The sequence below is a fragment of the Mixophyes fleayi genome, chromosome 5 (genome assembly GCF_038048845.1).
Source record: "Mixophyes fleayi isolate aMixFle1 chromosome 5, aMixFle1.hap1, whole genome shotgun sequence".
NCBI classification, from domain to species: domain Eukaryota; kingdom Metazoa; phylum Chordata; class Amphibia; order Anura; family Limnodynastidae; genus Mixophyes; species Mixophyes fleayi.
In genome coordinates this window covers 141,113,878-141,133,443 of record NC_134406.1, presented here as the reverse complement: position 1 = coordinate 141,133,443, position 19,566 = coordinate 141,113,878, and the positions used below count along the sequence as shown (strand labels likewise).

The window sequence follows — 19,566 nt, the reverse complement described above, 5'->3', positions numbered from 1 at the left end:
CACTGCTGTGCATTTTTAATTGAGTGTAGTCAGTTACTGCATATTAATCCAAAACAGCAAGGACTTTTTAATTCTAAGATGTTTCACAGATAAGGTATAACATAACCAGCACACAAAATGTAACATGTTTAACTACTCTGATTTATACACTGACATGAGTCTCTTTCCAGCAGGGGAGAAGCGTGCCTATCTTTCACTTCCAAGACCAGGGGTAAGTTATCTGATTTTGTCTTTGGCTTACAGTCCTGAGCACATTCTTCTAAACCTGTATCTAACGATTACACAGGAATGTTTAGACCAGAGGCAAATTAAATAGCACTTTCATGATAACTTAAAATCTTACTGCTATGCGTAGGGTTACTGGTTTTGTAAATGCTAGTCTTTCATGACTTACTGCTATCTTTTAATATTATGTCAAGCTTCTGTGTGCACTATAAATTATTGCCTTTTTGTTTTAACAAGTTATGTACGCTGTCAATATTACACATTCCATTTCTAATGGCACAATTTTCATTCACTTAGATCTGACATTAAATTATGCACAGTGGTTTGGATGAATTATTATGCATTGATCTTACCTCTCTGTATGTGTTACCCAGTATTGTTTTATTACTGTGTTTGTTCCCAATTGTATAGCGCTACAGAGTTTGCTGGCGCTATATAAATAAATTATAATAACATTTTCTTCTAAAGGGTGGCCAATAAGAAGCTCCATAATGCTGGGCTATTAAAGGGAGTTATCATGGTTGCCAACTGTCTGTTTTTTCCAGAGACAGATCTGCATTTTCTACATTTGTTTTTGTGTTTTTCTTAAAATGCATAGTGTTGATTCCCCTCCTATGCGAATCCCCTTTCTGGTTATTCTTGCACAACACTTATAAACCATGAAATAAAGACACGGACACCGACTTAAGTTTGGAATAAAAAAGGTCCTTTTATTCTTACTATTTTTTTTTTTTTTTTATTTATTTATTTTTTTTTATTTTATTTTAATTCTATCAAAACTATCAAAAGTTTCTATCAACAATTTGGACCTTTTTTCTTTATATAGGTGGCGAAGAGCAGGGTAGCTGACTAAAACCAACATAAACCAATAAGGTGGAAAATCGTCTCCTTTCCACCAACCCAGGTTAAAACCTTATCTATTGGCCAGTACTATAAACTATAAATTAACTCAATACCCTCTGGACTCAAACTGGTTAAGCCCTTTCAAGGCAAAACCTGATACTCCTTACTAGAGCATCAACGAGTCTGATAATGACGAGGGAACCAAGGCTACATCGCCAACACTTAAGTACCGTATGTTTAACAACCATCTGACTGCCATGCTCTCCCACCATTAAATACCTCGTTCCTCGTGACAAGGAAATGTTGCAACTGAAAAAACTTAAAAACCGGGTGGGTGGGAATCTGTATCCAGGAAACAGGAAGCTCTCTCCTTCTCACACTGCTGAATATATTCTTTCCACGACCACTCCCACCTCATCCCAATTGGCTGAAACCATCACAGACTTAACCCTAATGGTAAGTGACATTGTCAGCTCACAACACATGCTTTTAAACTCCCTCGGCTTAATGGCCTCTCTCATACTTTTGTGTGTTTTTTGTTTTCTTTTCCTTTATTGTTCTTTCTTTAATATTTACCAGCTGCCAGGTATCATGTTTTTGTGCTATATGTAGGGTAGAACTCAATTGTTGTCGATGTGGCGTGCGGACATCGTGCCACGCACTTTGCCTGTAGTTACTGTAGAAATCTCTGCTCATTTTAGAGGTGCAAGAAAAAAGGAGATTTCTGTCAAATCTCTTCCGCAAAAATGTTTATCACTCCTGCGGTTTTGGAGTAATTATGCATATTCTTGTTAATGTGCTTTGTCACTCAACCTGTCCTATTCATAAGAGTATGGTTACCTCTATGACAAATGCTGAGAAACCATAGGGTGCCCATCCTACCTGCTGCAAAACATATAAACATTATGATTGTAGCCTCAGTTTTATTAACTTCCACGTACATGATCTTAACATAGTTGCCTACTCTCCCAGGATGTCCGGGAGACTCACGAATTCCTGAGAGTCCTCCTGGACTCCCGGGAGAACAGGCAAACCTCCCGATTACTAGCCATGTGTTTAGTTGGAGGGCGGGACTTATATACGCATCATAGTTATTATACGCCTCCTGTTATTATCGAAAGGTATGAAGGGGCGGGGCCACAATGATGTGATTAACCATGCCCACCTCCTCCCCGATCTCCCGCATCACAACTTGCCAAAGTTGACAAGTATGATCTTAAGTAAAATGTTGGGTTTAAGTGCAACATGGCACTGAATAGGAAAAGAAGTCACTTTTGCTAACTAGATGCACACAAACCAGATGATATAAATACACATAAAATTTCAATACAAATGTAATACAAATTGGATATAGAAGGAAACCTATTCCTTATTTATCTATTTCCTCACAGCATGGTTTCTGTAATGAGACCTACTGCAGTCTGGATATTGGTTTCATGCACTCAAACGCCTTTTAATTTTGAAAGAATGTGTTTTTTTTTGTTTGTTTTTAATACTTCAAAAAGAATATTCTTCTTTCTGCTTCTATCAGCAGTTTGCTTGTCTTCTGTCATATTCGAAAAATGTGTCTATCACAACAAGAGGATATGTTGATTTCAAGTGTTAACCAGGCCATCTGGAAACATGCATTTGTCAGCTCTGATTACAGCATGAGCTAGAGAGCATATTAATCCTTGCCAAGGGGAAGACTGATAACTAGATGCAAAAGAAATAAAATATTAGCCATGAGTTAGAAGTGTGAGTACATGAAGTTTGTCTTAATTGCCTATGGAATCTGCAGAGGCTGTAAAAAAAAACAAAAAAAAAAAAACTCTCTACTCCAAAGATTGTGGTGTTTTATTGCATTTAATAACTAGAGTAAAACAACATAAAACATGTTAATGAAATGCACACCAGAAGAGCTCACGTTAGATGCTTTCTAACTTGGATTCTAGGAAAAGTGTTTAATAGTACTTACAGACCAGAGCATTTGTGTATTTATTGTCTTAACTATTGCACTTGGAAAGGAAATCCTGCAGAGGGAACTTTTGTGAAACTTAGTACAAAAATAATGAAGGTTTTGGTCAGGCTTTTAATTAAATCCTGCTCATTTTGTGGTCATTAGAACTTTGTCAGCAACAGCCTATTAGAGCTAGTGCAATTTTATAAAAAATGATATCCACAATAGTGTATAACTGCATTAGCTTCTGTCAAACACTGTTCCATTTGCTTTCAATTTTTCATAGCATCATGGTGGTGTTGCATTTGCATTATGAGGTCAAAACTTCCACTGTGAAGTCTTGAGGGTCTGTTTAAACTGTGATGAGCCAACAATTTGGAGAAAACGGCTGTTTTCTCCAGGGAGTGGCCATCACAATTCTTCTTTTAAGTTGTCAAGGGGTTAACCTGTTAAACGCTGGTCACTTCAGTCCCATTATACTTCTATGGGGACTGCAGTGTGACTCAATTTAACAAGTGATAAAAGCTTTGTTTTTCACCACCAGCCTTAAAAAAAACGCTATCTCAAGATAGAACTCATTTTACTCCATCGTCAGCAGAGAAGCTGCTCCTCATCCAACACTGGATCTATCCATGCACAGTAGCCGTACAGGAGTCAGATGCTCCATTTTCCAGCAGCAAGTTTTTAGCTACTTTGGGGGAAGGGGGGGGGGGAGGGTACGACAGGGCAAGCCAATGAGCTCTGGCTTGATTAATACAGTACATTTTGTATCATTGTGGTATGCCACAATATAAAATGATTCTTACTGCTGCCTCCCACTAGCCACAAATGATAAATAGGCCCCTTGGTTTTGTAACTGTTTTGTTCTTGTGGTGCAAGGTACTCTCAAACATGTACTCCAATACCACAACTTACAAGCATCATGTTTCTCTTTTCTCCAACATTCTGACAGTGCATGTTTCACAACCATATATTATGATTGAGGAAACCAAGCTTGATGATCCAAAACTGTCTCTAACCTTAAATGCAAGAAAATTTTCCATCTCTACTTATGATCCCAGGGTGATGATTTTTGACACTACTTAATCCTCCAACGTTTTTACTATCTATATGCATGTGATTGATTGGCATAGCTGGTTTGCATTTTTGTGTCTATAATATTGAGCAGCTTGCCAGTATTTGAAATCGCATATTTAACTTTCACAAAGACCCCTGTTAAATTTTCAAATAAGAGATGGGCGGGTCCGGTTCCCCAAGAACCTAACCCACCCGAACTTTGGGTATCCGAGTACCGAGCTGAGTAGCTCGGTACTCTCCCGCCCGCTCCGAATCCAAATCGAGGCCGAACGTCATCGTGACGTCGTCGGATCTCGTGGCTCGGTTCTCGCGATACTTCAAGATTATAAATACCTGCCTCCACAGCAATCCATCGCCATTTGACAGAGGGAGAGAGCAGGGTGTAGTCACAGGCTGATTAGAGCAGGGACAGAGAATACAATATTCTTATTCCAATTGCTGTAACAAAAATCGCTAGAGAAGAGAGGAGGATAGAGGTTTATTTTATTTTTGTAATATTTGGCACTGCTTTTGGGGTGTCCCCCATAATTGTGCATAAATATTTCTGGCTGTCAAAAGTCATATCTGTCAGCAGTATCTACCAAATAATTTTTACCACTACAAGTGCTTTGCGCTCAGAATGGATTCAAAGCAGTCCACATATGATCAGAAAGAGCAACCAGGTTCTGTCACCAGTCCTGATGTTAGTGCTCCCAGTACGTCATCTGAGCAAGGCGATGTCAAACTACACAGTGTTTCGAAATCAGTCCAAAAAACAAAATACATTTTTTTTTTTACTGTGTTGAAGCAAAAAGGAAGAGTTACTGAGCAAAAGTTAAGTGCCGATTAAAAAAAAAAATTGCCAACATGCCATTCTACACACGCAGTGGCAAAGAGAGAATGAGGCCTTCACCTTTGGCTATTAGTGGCAGATCCCAAAAAGTTACCGAGCCTACAGTTGGTGCACAACTACTGTTACGCGTGAAATCCGAGCTGCAAGATAACAGTAAGGCATTAGAGGATAATGTTTGCTCTGATTCACAAATGACACCAATTCCTGTGGAGAGTCCATCCAACAGTGGTATGTCTAATCGTGAGCATTCTGTTAGTGTACCCATAAAGAAGGGCCCTTTCAGCAGTTCTGCTGATGTGTACCTGAACAGCCCGAGTGTAGCCGGTGATACACAAATTGAGGATACCACTTTGGAAACAAAAGAGAATGAGGGGGAGATTTATGGAGGTGACGAGGGCGCTAATGAGGATGTTGATGATTATGATGCAGACAGATACCAAATTGCCTTTCTCAGTTTCTATTTATATTCTAGATTATATAACGGCTGAATAGTTTTCTATTTTACTCCTAGTGGAGAGGGGATCTGATGCAGACAGGTACCAAACTGCCTTTGTCCATTTCTTTGTATATTAGAATTTCTAGTTCTACAGTCTATGCAGGCTGCTTTTGTTCTATAATCAACTACAAGTTGAGGGTGGGGGGGTGGGGGGGCATAGATGGCCACCAAAGTACCGTGGTCCATTTAATTTTACTTTCTAGCTCCACAGTCTGTGCAGGCTGCTTTTTTAATATTCAACTACAAGTGTAGGGTGTAATATACACCCAAAGATGATGGCTACATTGCCAATAATCAAAGATGGAGGAGGTAGACAACCAGGTTTGACTGTATAATTTGCAGACAAGTGTTCGCATTAAGGACGGCCTACCAGGGATTAAACTGTTTTTTTCATAATTTATTAGCTTTAGAATTACATCACTTATCTAAGAAACTGGTGGAGCACTAAATTAGGTTATTTTAGACCAAAAAAATTGTATTTTTTTCAAAAATAGCAAAACAAAACCAAACAAAATCAAAACACGCAAAGGCGGTTTTGCAAAACCAAAACACGAAGGTAATCAAGATCCAAAACCAAAACACGGGGGGTCAGTGACCATCTCTACTTCAAATACAACTATCAGAGTGTTATCCTCAGAATACCTGAGGTTGCTGATGTTTCTCTTTTGTATTGAAGTCCAGTATCATACATGCTCTGCACTTGAGGAGAATAAGTAAATAAGTAAGATGACAATATTAAGTTTTGCCAAAATCCTTAGTTTTCAACCTCTCTATTCAATAATTAGTTCTGATGTACGTCTACATCAAAATATACATTTTCAGGAAGCTCATGAGAACATCCAGTGCCTGTATATCTTTGGTAATTATCCAGAGTTGTTTGTAATCTATACATTCAGAAGCCTTTGTGTGAACATTAGAGGAGAAATACATATAATTATTACTTTTTTTTTCTCATTATCCAGCAAATGTTAACAATTTTATCTTTGGTGTCTCTACTTTTTCTCAGTCCAGTTTATACCCCCGCCAGTTGCAGTATTCTCTGATTTATCTTACTAATGTGTCTGTGAGTTTTACTGTTTAATCATTCAAGCACTCTTTGGAACTTCTTTTTTTATTATTGCTGTATAGTTTTAATTTATTCAATCCACAGGCCACTGCTGTGCTTTTAAACCTTCTGACATAAAAGGAGTAAATCTACCCAAACGTGTTGATTTTGTTGGCATATTTGGTTGGTTTATGTCACAGTGATGGCCCTAAAAAATTAAATATGATGACTGCAAATCCTCCAGATTGCTGTCTGTATATAGTCATTGACTAACAAGGCAGCATGGGCCAATTGTGATCCATCCAGTTTAGGCCCACCAACCAAACAGCTGGATTTGCCCAGCTTGGTCAAAAATGTGTGGTTCAATAGGGCAGATCCTGACGTTCAATATTTGGGTTGATCAGCCGTGCTGCCAAGTGCGTAGTTTTTTACCACTCTTAACAGCATTAATTTGTACGATTTTAAACTGTTCAGCTGGTATTTATTCAACTTCTGCAGCTTTGTTGTTAGAAATAACAACCAACAAAACAGTCACCTGGCGCTAAGAAAATTTCATTTAAAAATTAAAAAACACTCAGTGGAATCAGATAACGCAGCTGTATAAGGATGGTGTCACATCCCAAAACAGAGGATATCAAATAAAAAAAAAATAAAACAGCGCTGAAAAATGATTCCAGAGTAGTGAATCTCCCTCGATAATTTATCTGAGTGATAAGTTAAATAACTATCCAGGGCAATATGGAATACAGTACAACGTTTTAATACACAATAAAAAATCACATTCTTTAGTAAAAAGGTATATAAAACTTCAGAAATGAACAGTAGAGAGATGTATGCATTAATTGGAAACCAATATTCGTTACACCAAGTGCAACGCCAATAGAACTAATATAGGTTGTAAGGACCATCAATCATATTAGCAATTGACCACTAGTGAAAACCGTAATGGTCAGTAGTAGAAGTAAAATAAATCTATTTGAATTTATAGGCATAGACAGATCTTAGCTAGTTCCCATTTCCAGGGAAAAGCGTTTAGAATATCATAATTCTACTGTAGACATTTGAGATTGGTATATTAACTCCTCCACAAGACAAATAACGTTCCAGGTAGAATATATTTGATAGCCGTAGATAAGGCAAATATAATGAACGGAGCTTAGGGGATATTTCTAGAGGTTCAATCAAGTGTGTAATGTAGCAGGAGAAACTCCCCGCAGTAACTCCGATATCTCTCCTCCAGATAACTGACACTTTGTGTCTAATGAAGTATACACGTAGCCATCCAAACAAATAAAACTACTGAAGCCACGGAGATTTGCCAGTAATTGAGATGGATCGGGAGAAATTGGCAAAATATGCACTCAGTCTCTCTGATGTCGCTCCACATAGACCACAAACTCACGCTGGCTCTCCGCTGGCTCTCCGATTCACGTTTGGCTATAATGAGCTCCTAATGATGTTGCAGGTGCGCACCTGTATAGATTCCATGTAACAGAAAACCGGCTGAAGAGAGTTCCTGTTGTAAATAGTCTAGTCCGTTCGGAAGACAGTCAATAAGTGTAGAATCAGATGAATTGTAGGCAACGCGTTTCGTCCACCACCTGTGGACTTCTCCCGATCCATCTCAATTACTGGCAAATCTCCGTGGCTTCAGTAGTTTTATTTGTTTGGATGGCTACGTGTATACTTCATTAGACACAAAGTGTCAGTTATCTGGAGGAGAGATATCGGAGTTACTGCGGGGAGTTTCTCCTGCTACATTACACACTTGATTGAACCTCTAGAAATATCCCCTAAGCTCCGTTCATTATATTTGCCTTATCTACGGCTATCAAATATATTCTACCTGGAACGTTATTTGTCTTGTGGAGGAGTTAATATACCAATCTCAAATGTCTACAGTAGAATTATGATATTCTAAACGCTTTTCCCTGGAAATGGGAACTAGCTAAGATCTGTCTATGCCTATAAATTCAAATAGATTTATTTTACTTCTACTACTGACCATTACGGTTTTCACTAGTGGTCAATTGCTAATATGATTGATGGTCCTTACAACCTATATTAGTTCTATTGGCGTTGCACTTGGTGTAACGAATATTGGTTTCCAATTAATGCATACATCTCTCTACTGTTCATTTCTGAAGTTTTATATACCTTTTTACTAAAGAATGTGATTTTTTATTGTGTATTAAAACGTTGTACTGTATTCCATATTGCCCTGGATAGTTATTTAACTTATCACTCAGATAAATTATCGAGGGAGATTCACTACTCTGGAATCATTTTTCAGCGCTGTTTTTTTTTTTTTTTTTTTTTTGTTAGAAATGCCTTCTAAAGAACGCTTAACGCTACTTTCCAAAAAAATTTTCTTGAACTCTGTTTTTACACTCCTCTACAGTTACTTTGATTTGTTTTTCCTGTTGCTATTCATAAACTCGTGGACCTGCCAAGCCCCTTTTTTTTTACAATTTAACAATCCACCAAGAAGGGATTTCTTACCAAGTGCTTATGAAGCCTTAATATGTCACATAGTGAGAGATTAGACATTTGTCTTACCTCTCAATTCTACAGGAGGCTACCTCTACTCACTGCATGGTCCCTGGTGCTGGCTCATGGAAACATGAAAATATCTACAATGTTCTGTGGAATGGCAAATCAATAATGAAACTGTCCTGGGTGTATTACTATCCCTGAGACAAATTACCTTATCTAGTGTCTTTTGTTTTCAAGAATCTTTTGCTATTTTATGGCTGGCATAACTGCTCACCAGAATTTGAATCCATTGGACTGCTTTAGACATCTTACTCCTACGCTCTACTGTACTCCATATCGTGCTATCCAATTTGTGGAATGTGGGTCATACTAGGCCTTCCAAGACTTTTCTGTTGTTCGCCATTTGTACATAACCACTTTATTTTTTAATAGTATTCAACTGGTAACTATGTAATTATAACAAATATGCAGCCCTTTATATGTTAATGTTTGGTAACTATCTAAAAGTCACTTGTGCTTCACTTAAGATGTATTTTATCACTGTTTACTAATCCAGGTCTGCTGGACATTTCCTATGCTGGGTGCAGGGGGCTAAATAAATAATCTTACAATGATGAACCATACACAAGCAATCTTTTGCTATTGCTACTTATCTGCTGCAGTGTTTACTTTTTATCTGAGTTAGTTTTAACTACAGTCATCCAGCACCCACTGCTAGGGACAATGGCTTGACAATAACAGGCGTTCCCATCCTTCCCCCTGCACAAGCAACATATTGGTAAATTTGAAGAAATATAGTGCCCCCTTTTTATACTACCAACTGAAAAGACAGTTTGGAACTAAAATTGAGACATAAATTGTGACAGTGGTTGGCCTTGTACCAAATAATAGTGTTCAAGGCTCATCTCTTGTCCTGAAGATTTCTTAGATATCTCACTGGACTATAAACACACTCTATAATGAAGCCTTAAAACTCAGAAGAGTAAACAGTGTATATAGTGTAGTACATAAACATAGACACTAATTTAAATTTATAGAGAGATCTAGAAATGACGTCATTCCCTGTATGGAGTTCAGGCTGCCCAGATCATTGAGGAACTCAGGAGAAATGGTGGAGTCCCTCAGTCACAGCGCATAACAGGTCATGTGACTTGTAGCGATAGCTATTGATGTACAATAAAGACTGTTAGGACTCATTAGGATGTATAATTGACACATTCTAATGTCAGAACGTGCAGATTATACAAGTATTATGTAATAGATTCTGTGTCCATTGATGTGTGTTGTAATGGAAGTAATGCATTTTTGTACAGAGGAGCAAATACTTGATGGTAAACAATGGTGGTGTTATAAACATGGGTGGTATCAAGAGGAAACACTAATTGTGGCCCAATCCAGGGCAGGATTCCTCAACTCTGGTCCTCAAAAAACTTTAAAGGTGTTGATTCCAGGTGTCACAAAAGCACGTCAAATAATATTAAATGTGCATGGATATTAACTAGCACACACATGACTGGACATGTGAAAACAAGTACTTTTAAGGCCAAGACAATAAAAGAAACAAAAAACTGACAACATTTTTGCATCATTCTAATCAATGAAGAAAAGGGCTCCTCTCACCCTCATTATTGATGATGGGAGTACACAGTTGCACTTAAATTTTTTAATCTCCTTCGCAAAATGCCTGTGACAAGTTGCAGCATTTTATTATTTTTAACCAGTGCAACAAACCAGACTCAGACTTTCAATTTGGCTTGATAACTAAAGGAAAGCATTATGTTTTCTATGTAAATAAAATGACTTAAAATAAGATTACCTGAGAGCAAAGGTAAAAATATAAGAATGAATTTCATACCATAATATTTCAGTTTTTTTGTACCAGATTTCATGATTTGGAATGAATTTAATTCTTGATAGTCTGAGAATTTTAATATATTTTGAACTATGTGCATTTCTTGTTCAGCAATTCAAGTAGTTGAAGTACTAAACAGATTTATATTGTGTAACAAAATTATGTGGACTGAGAACTACACCAACTTCTGTGACAGGCAAATCATCATCCTTCATGGTAGATCACTCCAGTGCCAGCCAAACAAATCTCTGTCCTTAATTCATTGTGCTCTGAGGAATTACTGCTCTATTTATCAATCACAGCGGAAGTTGTAGGAGAAAATCAGTGTCAGATTTTTTCAGAACATAAAATCCATTGTTTGTACTATATGCTGAAAAATAATTTACAGCACTCATACAGAACACTTTCAACAGCCTTCTTGGGTAGTGACAGACACATGTATAGAATAGTGCTAGGTCAGTAGCATATTACATTAAATATTTGTTCGGTTGCGATTTGCTTGTAAACAGGTGATCAAAACTGACTCTTAAAATTTTTCATTGTATATTATGGATTTCTTACACTTTGTATACTTGCTGACTCTATTACTTTTGAGGAGAACCACAGACTTATACTTCGCAAAGGTCTTTTACGACCATCCAAAATCAGCAGACCGACTTGCCCACCAAGTGCATTTAAAAATGCCAGCACAATTGAAAGTCCTTTGAAAAACCCTGTAAAAGCAATCTGTGCCTAGCTTGATGAATGCTGTAAAATTTGCAAGCTGGAAACAGTCATTGGGGGAGATTCAATTCCCCACCATGTTCTTTCGAACAACGCGGGATGCTACACTACCGATACTACAGAAATTTCAATGCTGATTTTTGCTCGCAGCACCCTGAGCCGCAAGCAGAGATCCGTGTTAAAATTACCGTACTAACGGTAATGATGTGCATCCCGCATTCTAAAGAACGTAGGGAATTGAATCTCCCCCATTATGTCACATCCAATCTTTTACCCATTTGGGACAACCCCTTTGTTCATTTAAACTTTTGTGTTTTCCTCCTAAATTACTGCTGAGTTCAGCTTCATATACAGTGAGGGAACATTTGGACTAAATTATGTGTGTAAGTTTTGTGTTCAATTTTTCTTCTGATCAATTTCTTGTAGTGCGCCTCCAAAATGCACTTTATCGCACAATTACAGCTAAAAGGTGCAAAATACATTCCACTATAAATATTGTGATTAGACCCAATCTCTGGAACATCCGGTGTGGGTGAATTCAAGCCATTATGTGGGGAGAAAAAGCTGTAAATATACCATCTACACGCCTCTTTCTCATTTTGAATAAATCTGTTCCCATTATAAAATCCTGTTTCTGCATTTTTGTGCAAATCTAGACACATGCAAGAGCAAGCAAACTTTTCAATCTGTGCAGACACTGCCATCTTTGACAGTAAATTCATGTGCATCCCTCCTAAGACACACTTGTGCAAAAGTAAGCACCTAACATGGCAAAAGAGCATTCACGCTGTGGATTTTACACTTCTGCAGTTAGTAAATGATCTTTTCTGAGATTGAAATAGCTGGCAACCAAGAACCAGTAGCTTGTACTTGTGCTGCATATCAAATGTAAAGACCATGTCAAATATTTCAATTCATGACAAGCTATGCTATACATGTGTATTTCCTGGGATTGTCTCTGTTTTGGCTGACCATCCTGCAGTTACCAAAAAGTTGCTGAATGCCCAACACGGGATGCTGCTGGGATAGCCTGGGAATCATTACTCCATATGTTTGCTTACAATGGCAAGATTGCACAGTTTGAAGGCTAAGGGTAAAGTGGCCAGGACTGTCCTTTATTCTATGTGTTGATAATTATGAAGGTATGAAATTATGGAATTCCGGGTACCTCTTTTAGGAGAGGCGGTCCTGCACCCCGCCCACTTTTTAGCAATAGATGGGGGATCTTGAGGGAACGCCCACCTCTGCACTAGCCACTTGTTCTTTCAGAGGGGAGTGTCAGGAAGTTGTCAACTATGCTTATTTCTGAAAGCTTTAAGATGCTTTTTACTGTTAAATAGACTTGTATTTAGGCTTACAGGCTTTTGAAGGGATTGGAAATGGCAGCTGAAATATAAAAGGCTTTGCAAAATATCAATATATGTCAAGGCAAATTGGAACTGGGGAAATGTTCTGTAAACATCTACTTACAAAAACTATTAATATAAAAAGCAAAAGAAAATGGTGAAGATCTGAATGATGCAAATCTAAATCTTATTCCAGCCAGTTCCCATAATAAAAAAACAACCTTGCACCCTTGGTTCAGTGTAGAGATGGGCGGACTCTGTTCCCCGAGATCTGAACCCGCCCGAACTTCGCCTATCTGAGTACCAAGCCGAGCAGGCTCGGTACTCTCCCTCCCATTCGGATTCGAAATCGAGGCAAAACATCGTGACGTCGTCGGATCTCAGAGCTCGGTTCTCGCGATATTTGAAATGCATAAATACCCGCCTCCACAGCAATCCATCGCCATTTGACAGAGGGAGAGAGCAGGGTTAGGTCACAGGCTGTAGTAGAGCAGGGACAGAGCAATTATTGTATACCTTATTCTTTCAATTATTATTGAAATTCTGCTAGCAATTGTTAGAGGAGGAGGATAGAGGAGGCATTTTTTTGAATATTTGAGGTGTCTCATATTCCCCAGTGTGAAACAACAATTTTTCTGGCTGCAAAAAGTCATATCTAGCAGCACTAACTATTTAATATTTTGCACTACAAGTGCTTTGGGCTCATTAAAATGGATTCAAAGCAGTCCACATATGAGCAGGATCAGCAAAGCCGGTGCTGGCACCAGTCCTGATGGTAGTGTTCCCAGTACGTCACTTGGTAAAGCCTATGTAAAAGTACATAGTCTTTTTAAATCAGGCCAAAAAACGCACAACTTTTTTTTTTACCGTGTTGAAGCGAAAAAGAAGTGTAACTGAGGAAAAGTTAACTGTTGATTAAAAAAAAAATAAAAAAAAAAAATTGCCAACATGCCATTCTACACACGCAGGGGCAAGGAAAGAATGAGGCCTTTGCCTTTCTCTATTAGTGCCAGATCAAAAAATGTTACTGAGCCTTCTTCTTGTACGGTCACTCATGACCAAGCAATACCAAGTAATTTGCAGTCCAAAAGTGGTGCACAACTACTGTTACGCGTGAAAGCCGAGCTGCAAGAAAACAGTAAACTGCCAAACTGCCTTTCTCAATTTCTATTTATATTCTACAGTCTATAACGGCTGAATAGTTTTCTATTTTATTAGTGGAGAGGGGGTCTGATGCAGACAGATACCAAACTGCCTTTGTCCATTTCTTTTTATATTCTACAGTCTATGCAGGCTGCTTTTTTTTCTATTTAACTGCAAGTGGAGGGGGCGGGGGGCTATACAGACAGACACCAAACTGCCTTTGTCCATTTCTTTATATATTTAACTAGAAGTGTAGGGTGTAATATACACCCAAAGACGATGGCTGCATTGGCAACAGGCTAAGATGGAGAGGAAGACAATCAGGTTTGTGTGTAGACGGCCTACCAGAGATTAAACTGTTTTTTTCCTAATTTATTAGCTTTAGAATTACCTTACTTATCCAAGAAACAGGTGGAGCACTAAATTAGGTTAATTGAGGCCCAAAAAATTGATTATTAAACAAAATTGCAAACCAAAACACGCAAGGCCGCTTAAATAAAACCCAAAGGTAATCCAGATCCAAAACCAAAACACGGGGGTCATCTTTAGTACAGTGTCTCTTATTCTGGGTATAGTTCTCAATAATTTTTATTATATGATATATTTGTATACGTGTTTATTGATGTGGAGCATTACAATGTAACACATTTGTATACTGGTCAGGTTATGTTGCATTACGGGCAGCACGGTGGTTTAGTGGCTAGCATTTTTGCCTCACAGCACTGGGGTCATGAGTTTGATTCTCGACCATGGCCTTATCTGTGTGGAGTTTGTATGTTCTCCCTGTGTTTGCATGGGTTTCCTCTGGGTACTCCGGTTTCCTCCTACATTCCAAAAACATACTGGTAGGTTAATTGGCTGCTATAAAATTGACCCTTGTCTGTCTGTGTGTGTATGTTGGGGAATTTAGACTGTAAGCTCCAATGGGGCAGGGACTGATGTGAATGAGTTCTCTGTACAGCGCTGCGGAATTAGTGGCGCTATAAAAATAGCTGATGATTATTTGAGCAAAGTGCTCCAGAAAATTACATTTATATGTTTGCAACCATGAATATGTTTGTTTTATACTGTGCATGTAAGAAATCATTGCCAGAAACAAAATAGTTAAGTTTGGGACATACATAATTGCACAACTCGCCATTATGGATTATTCACATTATACATTGAAAATATGTTGTACTCATACCTGCATAGTTGTTTTTCTGCTATCTTGCAATAGCTGTGTTGCTAGAAACAGAGCCAGGACACTTGCTCCCCATGTTCAGCGACGACTGCTGCCACCAAGGAGTCAGTGGAGGTCACCAAAGGAGGAACAAAGCTAGCAACAACACTGTTAAAAGCCTGTGTAAAACACATTTAACATATGTTAATTGGGTTTATTACATTAACCTGACCACTTTCTGTGCCATTTTTGTTTGTGTTATTCCTTTGATTAAAGTTTATGACATGGCACTTGGAACTTGGGGTGTAACTATGGCTGGAGCAGCCCATGCGGCTCCTGTCAGGCCTGACGGTGAGAAATGGCCTGGATACATGTCGATACACTCCAGAGGCCCAAACCCAGCTCTTCTAAGCATGCGTGATGGCCAGACAGTGAAATCACAGGGCTGCAATGTGTATGTGTCAGCCTGATGCATGCTCAGGAGAGCAGAGTGGAGGCCCCTTTTGTAGTAAGTCAATATGCATTACTGAGCCCGCCCTCCTGAACCCAAATTTTGCTTTGGGGCCTGGTGATTGTGAATTATGTCCCGGCATGGAACACTAATGCTCTTTTACAGTTATAACTGTGACTGAATAAAAGCTGCAACATTTTTAATTGTCCAATGTGAGGCAGAATTCTGTTTGTATGCTGACTGCAATTTTAGTATATTGAGATGATGTATGCTTAACATATTTTAATACATAGCCTATTCTCTTTTCAGAAACATAGTGGGAATTTAAAAACCTTAAAGCCAGTGAAGCTTGATGGGGAGGTAAGCCAATCATCGCCACATTTTTATGATAGGTCAACATAAAAAAGAAACTAGTCCAATGCAGATGTACTGTATTTAGTATTCTAAAACTGACTCTGTGATTACTCTTTCCATGCAGAGTTCTGACCCTTAAGCACATGTATCTTAGTCGATAGAGAGGGTTGTTTACCTGCCACATGAGCACTTGTGTAACAGTGTCTTCTGCTATTTTTTTTTTCCTTTGGTTATAAAAACATGGCATTAAAAAGTGTCCATGTGAGACACGGTCCTTAAAGGCATAGGAAGAGAGTAATCACATCACATATGTTCCTGACTTTCTGAATAAATCATGCAACCAAAGCTCAGCATGATTTTCCACAAATGACATCCAACACTTCAACTTTTTAGCAAATTTTGTACCACATGACATATTAAAAATCCATTTTACGTTAGGGTAATCTGATCTTTATTGTAGGACACTTTTTTGAAAAATGTAGGATTTATAATTTTGGCACATGAATGTTTTTTAGCATTTGTGTGCTGAAAGCAAAGTCTGGACTATCTTTTCTGGTACCACTACAAACTAAACAGTGCTACAGCAAAACCATTGTATTTTTTACAGGAACAGGCTAAAGTTGCCAAATTAGGATTAGAGCTGCGTTTGCTCACATCAGATGTGGACTCTGAAACTGAAAAATGGGAAGATCAAGAGAATGAGCTGGTCAGGCATGGACAGACCATGTCCAGCATGGCCTACACAATGTACTTATTTACACGGTATGTCTTTATTTGTTGCGTTGCCTAATGAGACACAAGAAATGGTATACTTATATCATGTAAGACTAATGGGTATTGTGTTATTAAGGTAAAGTATAATATTTTATAATAAGAAGAATTGCATGTATTAGTATGAAAAGGCAAAAATTAGAGACCGAACACCTTCTCAGTGGCAGTAGATCTGCCAATACGAACAATTGATTGCACTGCTGAGATACAGTCCAAAGAAACTGTAAAATATTTGCTTCCGGAGTGTCCTCGATGCCATGAGATACATATGGTAGACCTATGCCCTCTCCATTAGACATGCTTGACTCTTTATCAAAGTGGTTCTCAAACCGTTTTGTTGAATTAGCTCTACAGGTTAAACATTTCACAACAAACATTTGAACCTTAGAGAGACCAAAAAGTTCAAGCAAGGTGAACGGGTTTGATCATGTTCAAGATGTTTCGAATATAATAAAGTTTGTTCAGTCTTAGCGAACTACATTTTATAGTATTTTTTAACAGTTTTTCAGATGCTCTTCAAGCTTGAACACAGGAATGTTCACAACATTAAACATATTATACAATGTAGCAATTGAAGCTCAAGCTTTGAACAGGGAAAAAAAAAACTGTTGAAGCCAGACTGAACAATAATACAGTGAAAACGTTTGAGGCCCTCGATCGGCCATATTCGGTCAGCTGGTCAAACAATTCTAGAATTTCTACTCTCCAGAATGTGACAAATTGATCCTGAGAGTCTGGAACATGCTTTCTCCTTCTCCGCCATAGAACATAGAGCTTTACATCCGTAGAGTATGACGGTAATAAAAGTCTCTCCAATAGTCTAGTTTTAAAGAAGTGGCGTGCAGGTGGTGGAATCAGAATAACAGAGGCAGTAATTAACTCGCCTATATTAAAATGTGTGTCTTTAAAACCAGGACTTTTAGCTGGGTTTATGGGCTGGGTTTGGGAAATACTGGACTATGGTATCCGGCCATTTGTCCTGAGAGTTGAGGTTCAAATGCCTGAGCAGAGCAAAGTGATTTCTGATCAACGCTACAGTTTTTATAATCCAAATTCTCTAGTTTGTAATAAAAAGCCATGCAAACTAAAATAATTTGTAAGGGTTACATTATTGGGGGATTAATATTGGATACATATTTGATGGTTTGAATTAAGATTTAGTAGTACATAGATTTTAGCATATGAAATTAAGTGAACATTTTATTTGACCAATGTCTTCTGCTGCATGAGTGTGTGTGTTCTTGACTTTTTCTCACCTCAAAAATTGACAATAAAATATATATTTAACTCAATTTGGTAAGCAGTGAAGTTGACATTGATGTAAAATATATATTTATTCACTCGACGACAATGAATCACTGTGATAAGGAATAATTTTTATAGATTTTGTCTGTTTGCACTGCCCAAAAAAAAAAAAACTATTTGAATTCCTAAATAATCTGTACAGCAAAACAGATTCTCTTTTATTTGTCCCACAAAGAGAAAATATCTAAATGCGCTGTTTCAATGTACATAAAACTACTGCTTGTGACAAGAATCTGTATTTCCGACACTGTTCATGTTTTCATCTCCCCCCTGCAGGGGTGAAGGTTTGCTCAAGACGACCCAAGATTTATTTCACCAAGCTGAGGTAAGCCAGTGCAACTGTTGTTTACCCTTCCAGTGTACGGCATTAAAGAAGTGTAAGGTTAGTCTCCCTGCTGCACAATCCATTTAGCCTCCAACTCGGCATTAAAAATTAAAGACGTGCTGAAAAATATCTCCTATTTGTTGAATAAAACTAGAAAGTCTCAATGTATTTGGGCAGAATAGCAAGAGCACATACTGACGGCTTATTTAATACAACATCTACATCTCCTTGACACCATATTCATATGGCATAACCAATCTCATTTTACTTAGCACCATGTAAAATAATTTCTATAGGATTCTAATGGAGATAAAAAGCATGCAAAAGCCAATTTTTGCTTTATTTGCATGAGTTTGAATACCCTTGTTATACTCCTCAGGAAGATATTGATCTACCTGTCTGTTTACAGCATTTGACATTTGTTTTCCTTTTTGAAAAACCTACCTCTATTTTCCTTATTAGGGAAGTGGTAAGCTTAAACTAACTTAATTACATTTTGTGTCTTCTTAGGTTTTTGCAGCATCTGGGTTAAGGCTTTCATCCATTCTTCATGCATTTTCAAATCAGGTAATGGCATGTAATCACTAAACATATAGCACAGTGTAAAACATGTAGTTTATCGATTCTGTATGAAAACAGTGTAGAGTGTCTGACACGCTCTCTTAACCCAAATGAAAGACCTACATACACCAGAAGACTGGGTTGGGTAAATTGTCCTCTTCATTATATTAAAATATATATATATATTTTTTTTATCTGCACTGACGTAGGTGACATCACAATAACTGAAACAATAAAAAATTACCTCCATCAGTTTTCTCATTTGCTAATGACATTCCATTACATATGTTGCGGCACTTATTACAAAAAAGAGCTTTCCCCTCCAATCATCTTATCTAATCATCTTTGATAACCTGTCTCAAGCCTTCCACTCCACGACATCTCCACTCCAAAAAAGAGGGCCTCTGACAGGTATCTCCCATAATTGTGGGGTTTCTACAAATGTTACTAGTTGAGGGAGATTTGGCATTAAGTAACTAGTTTCTCTGCAATTCTCATTTAAGCCTCTAGTTGGAGACTCTTGGAATATCTCTAGGTGCATCTTGAGGAACCACCGTTTGACACAATCTGTCTTTTTCCTTTTCTTTATTTATAGTATTTGAGAGCCAAAGTAAAGGCAA

General features: G+C 38.0%; 1 protein-coding gene across 2 annotated transcripts in view; it reads left to right on the top strand.

The window, feature by feature from the left end:
• The window catches only part of CTNNAL1 (catenin alpha like 1), a 228,638-nt gene that overhangs the window by 195,975 nt on the left and 13,097 nt on the right, over window positions 1-19,566 (top strand). The window contains exons 12-16 of one of the 2 annotated variants that reach the window (XM_075212894.1): window positions 174-211; window positions 15,940-15,990; window positions 16,592-16,746; window positions 18,337-18,385; window positions 18,896-18,952. In XM_075212894.1, the coding sequence (XP_075068995.1) occupies window positions 174-211; window positions 15,940-15,990; window positions 16,592-16,746; window positions 18,337-18,385; window positions 18,896-18,952 (350 nt within the window). Of the gene's footprint in view, window positions 1-170; window positions 212-15,939; window positions 15,991-16,591; window positions 16,747-18,336; window positions 18,386-18,895; window positions 18,953-19,566 lie in introns of both variants that reach the window. The other variant, XM_075212893.1, reaches the window with a different exon arrangement.